At 38.4% G+C, this 4,531-nt stretch overlaps 1 protein-coding gene across 1 annotated transcript; it reads right to left on the minus strand.

Moving 5' to 3' along the window:
- Window positions 1-283: 283 nt before the first annotated feature.
- Window positions 284-2,400, minus strand: CXCL8 (C-X-C motif chemokine ligand 8). The gene is made up of 4 exons (XM_069457765.1): window positions 2,280-2,400; window positions 1,407-1,542; window positions 1,055-1,138; window positions 284-624 (listed from the first exon to the last, which is right to left on the minus strand). The coding sequence occupies exons 1-4, from the start codon at window positions 2,341-2,343 to the stop codon at window positions 600-602; spliced, it is 309 nt and encodes a 102-aa protein (XP_069313866.1). The 5' UTR covers window positions 2,344-2,400; the 3' UTR covers window positions 284-599.
- Window positions 2,401-4,531: the final 2,131 nt, after the last annotated feature.

Consider the following 4,531-nt stretch of genomic DNA (forward strand, 5'->3'; position numbering starts at 1 on the left):
AGAATTACTAATTATTATCTGAAACAAAAATTTAACTGAGTGTCCTTTTTCTTTTTTGCTTAATCTGAAAACCCCAATTAAAAATTCTCCAATATAACATCACGTAAGATCTAAAATAAATATAAATCCACAGTATCATTATAACTATGCCATCAGCAATGCTTCTTCCTTTTCCATTTTTCCAAATGCATGCACAAATATGACTATATTGGATTCTTAAATAAATATATAAATAATAAATAGGAGAATAAGTTATACTTAAAAATAATTTACATGACCACAAAGAAAACTTAAAGTGCTTCCAGACGTCCTCACAACAGCCCTGTGAGGTAGGATGGTGGCTGATACTTTTTCCCATTTAGAAATAAAGGAGAAACCAAGGCAGAGTTGAACAGGGACTCATGGATCTTGGCTAACACACTAAGGTTGCCCAATTTAACAAATAAAAAATGCAAGATTGCCAGCCAAATTTGAATTTACAGCAAATTTCATAGTCCATGTGATGTCCATATTTCCACGTGACGGTTCAAACATCACATTTCTAGCAAACCCATTCAGTTCCTGAAATTGAAGGGCAGATACGTGCCTAACTTTTGACTTCAATTTTGTTCTTGCTTCTCAGCCCTAAAAATAAATGAAATGAAAAATGTAAAGATTAACAATAATCTAATAAGGAGGAAAGTAAGGGTCTTGAAAATATATTTTCTTGAAAACTTAAGATAATCTTCGGTATTCATTTGTTAGAAATGCTCTATATTTTCAAGTGTAAACAGGGAGACTAGGTAAGTTATCATCTAAAACAGGACACTTTTCAGGGTGAAAAGGAACTTTCCTGATGATACAGGATACTGGCATAAACCCAGACTGCCCTGGACAGACTGAGATGCATGATTTTCCCAGTCATGAGTACAACAAACTCACTATTGCTATTTTTTTTTTTTTTAAATCAAAGTGTCCTAAAAGAGATTTGCAGAAGCAGGAGATTTATAGGCTGACTTTTGGTCTATATGTCTCAAGATAGATGAAGAATTTAAATTAATAAAAAGCAACTTACCTCTTCAAAAATATCTGCACAACCTTCTGCACCCACTTTTCCTTGGGGTCCAGGCAGAGCTCTCTTCCGTCGACAAGCTTTACACTGAAACGAGAGAGATAATTAAAATCAATATTTATCTTTCCCATTCAAATCATCATTTCTTGAATACAGACATAAAATCTAAACCCAAAGCAACCTTCAGCTACTTGGCATGGAAGGTACCATATGTAAATGTCCTGTAGACAACGATTTTTGTTTTGTTTTGCTCACTACTGTAGTTCTAGTACCTAGAACTTCCCTGATTATGTCCACCTTCCTCAATGATAGGATTGCTAAAGAAAACTGTCTAATGCACTTTGAAAGTACTTACATGATCTCTGAATTCTCACAGTGTGGTCCACTCTCAATCACTCTCAGCTCTGTAATAAATTTGGGGTGGAAAGGCGTGGAGTGCGTCTTTATGCACTGGCATCGAAGTTCTGTGCCCATCCTCGCCAGAACGGCAGCTGTGGGGGGAAAAAATAGAAGTAATTAAGGATTGATGTCATCATCAGGCACCGCTCTGCTAGCCACACCCTCTTTAATTTCAGTTTGATTCCTTGGGGACCGTGGCAGCATCACGTGTCTAGCAAAGCCACATAGTCTCCTAGCCCTTGACCTCGATTTTGTTCTTTGACATCCTCGTGGTACTTTTTTCCTTCACTTGACATTGCGTGTTCCCCTGGGTTACCACAGTCCTGGCAAAACTAAGATTCTCCAATGTAAAAGTTGCCTTCAGAAAGAATTACTAGAAACATAGAAATGAGTTGTACAGATCTGAAATGGTCTATAATGAGGGTATCTTTAGACCAAACAGGAATTGATAGTGCCTGAGGCTTTTCAATAAAATACCAGATGGAGTAGAATTATCTGAGTTACCTTGCTCAATATTAATAGATAACATGGGTAACTGTGGCCCTCCATAGGATATACTGTAAATTACTGATTTATATTAAATATATGCATACTATACAGTATGACTTACAGACATAGAATGTCTATATTGATCCAACTTTATACTTTCCTAAGTGTTGAATAAATACAGCCTTAAAAAAATCCCTTCAGTTTAACATTAATTGACTGCAAAGATTATTTTCTGTTCTGAATACAAAGGATGTTTGTTATCAAAGCATTAAGGACAGGCTTGCTGTCTGAGGAGCACAGTTAGACACAGGGAAACTGTGAGTAGGAAAGATGCACTTACCTTCACACAGAGCTGCAGAAAGCAGGAAGGCTGCCAAGAGAGCCACAACCAGCTTGGAAGTCATGTCTACACCAAGTGAGATGGTTCCTTCCTGTGGTTTCTTGCTGGCTTCTGTCCTAGAAGCTCGTGTGCTCTGCTGTCCCTGAGGGTTTCTGCTGAAAGGAGCGCTCCCGTGGCTTTTTATATTATCGCCACCCTGGAGAACAAGTGCACCCTCATCTTCTCATTATGTCAGAGGAAATTCCACAATTTGCAACAACCCCAGCCTGTCTCCTGAGGCCAAACCTGAGTCATCAGACTTCCTCGATTGGTTCCTTCTCAAATATTCAGCTTGATAAAAGTTTCTTTGATCTTTAAGGTAATTTAATTTTGATAAACTTTTTTAAATAGTCAAGCTCCCGAGTTTCATACATTATTATCAATTGTATTCCTTTTTACTTGTAGATAACTTTATCGTGGTGCTATGTGACAGGCAGAGTGGCAGCTGTTAGAACAAGGTCATTGTTGATTATTCCTTTTATGGCATGGTGTTTATTTAAGTAAATGATATGTACTGTAATGATAGTGAAGGTAAGCCAGGCAACAGTTTTTACTGGAGATGGAAATTATGATAAATCCTTTTCTAAGTGTTTTAAAGAGTTTCCAGGAACTGTTACTGCTCTCAAGGAGTATATTTTCAAACTTTTTAAAAGATCTGGTTTCCCAATGTATGTTAATGGGATGAAAGTGCACACCTGCTGCACATGGAAATAATTCAGTCCACAAACATTTATTGAGTAACTTTCTGAGTAATGTAGAGGGCTAAAGAGATGGATAAAACTAAGTACTTAAAAAGTTTGGTCTATCAGAAGAAGAAAGCCATGTAAGAACCGACTCTATTACAGAGTAGAAAAGTGGTACTATTAATAATATCTTAATTCCAGCCAGGGCCGTAGGGTTAGAATCTCCCAAAAGCATTTTGAGCAGGGTGTTGAAGGACAGGAGGCCTCCAACAGAGGAAGATGAAAGGGAACAGCACAGTCCGTGGAGGGACACTGTTCAAGGACACTTAAGTTGTAAAGTCGAGGTTTGTTTGCGCTCCGGGAAGGGACGCACTAGGACGCCTCGACCGGGTGGGGATGGGTATTTTCTAATGGGAACGTGAACAGTATAAGCTTAGCGAGAAGAGCATCTGGGTTCAAACCTTGGTTCAGTCACCCTGGCTTTATGCTCCTTATCCAAGGAAAACAAAACTATCTTCTGAGTAACTGTCATCATCACTAACAAGAGGGATAGAGTAAGAAATTTATATGAGTATAAAAAGATGGCTTTATGTCCTAGAGTCCTAAAGAGAAGTCTTTTCCAGAAAGGATTTCCTTTGATAAGGAACACCAAGGAAGGGAATTTACAATAGTAGGAGTCTGTCTCCCTCTGGGCAAGTACACGCTTTATAAATAATCCAGCTTGATTGAATACTTTTCTTCGTTTTTAGGAAGTGCAATTGAACAGTGAGTTCACCCACACTGTAAACACACCATGGAGGGGGAATGCCATTTTTAAATGCTTTCCGAAAATGTTAGTCAATTTCTGAGCAATTGTGTTTCTTTATCTTCCTCCAACCAATCTAAGATGTGAGGACAAAGTATTGCATGGATTACATTATGTATCTTCTGTAGCAAAGTAAATGTTTATCCTACATAATGCAGTCTTTATTGTTTTTAACACTACCATTTCAGAAACTGAATTATCCATTTATTCATTCAGCCCTATCATCTGCTGATGGCAGGAATTGTAGGAGACGTTATTCACATAACATGAGATATAGTACCTGGCTTCAAGGAGTTCGCCATCTAGTGCAGAATATGGACAATTAGCTGCACAAGCAAGTAAAATACAATGACGAGTGTTCCAATACAGACAATTACAGGAAGTTCTGAAAGCAAATAAACAGGACCTCTGATGCAGTTTTGACAAATGCCAGTTTTCGGAAGAAACAACCTCAAAATTGTGACCTACATTGGTGATGAGAAGAAGAAAGACCAAAGAGACTGCTTTGCTGGTGGAGGGAAAAGCAAATGCAAGATGTAAGAGAACACGGCCCATCTGGGTTTCTCAAATTGTGTAGCATATGGAACACGACCTACGAAGGGACAAGAAGAAAAAAGTTTGGGGCAGATATGTAAAGAAGACCTAGATCTTGAAGAAAACCCCCAGTCTCTGTTTCAGTGATGTTGGCGCGTTCAGCAAAGACATCCTCATGCGGACACACCTGG

Source organism: Eulemur rufifrons, chromosome 24 (assembly GCF_041146395.1).
Source record: "Eulemur rufifrons isolate Redbay chromosome 24, OSU_ERuf_1, whole genome shotgun sequence".
Classification (NCBI taxonomy): Eukaryota; Metazoa; Chordata; class Mammalia; order Primates; family Lemuridae; genus Eulemur; species Eulemur rufifrons.

Bases quoted from the DNA above. Each gene is read 5' to 3' on its own strand.
- CXCL8 (XM_069457765.1), bottom strand. From the start codon at position 2,343: ATGACTTCCAAGCTGGTTGTGGCTCTCTTGGCAGCCTTCCTGCTTTCT. The intron at 1,543-2,279 runs GTAAGTGCATCT...TTCCCCCCACAG, and splicing joins TTCTGCAGCTCTGTGTGAAG to CTGCCGTTCTGGCGAGGATG. The intron at 1,139-1,406 runs GTAAGTACTTTC...CTCTCGTTTCAG, and splicing joins TGTGAGAATTCAGAGATCAT to TGTAAAGCTTGTCGACGGAA.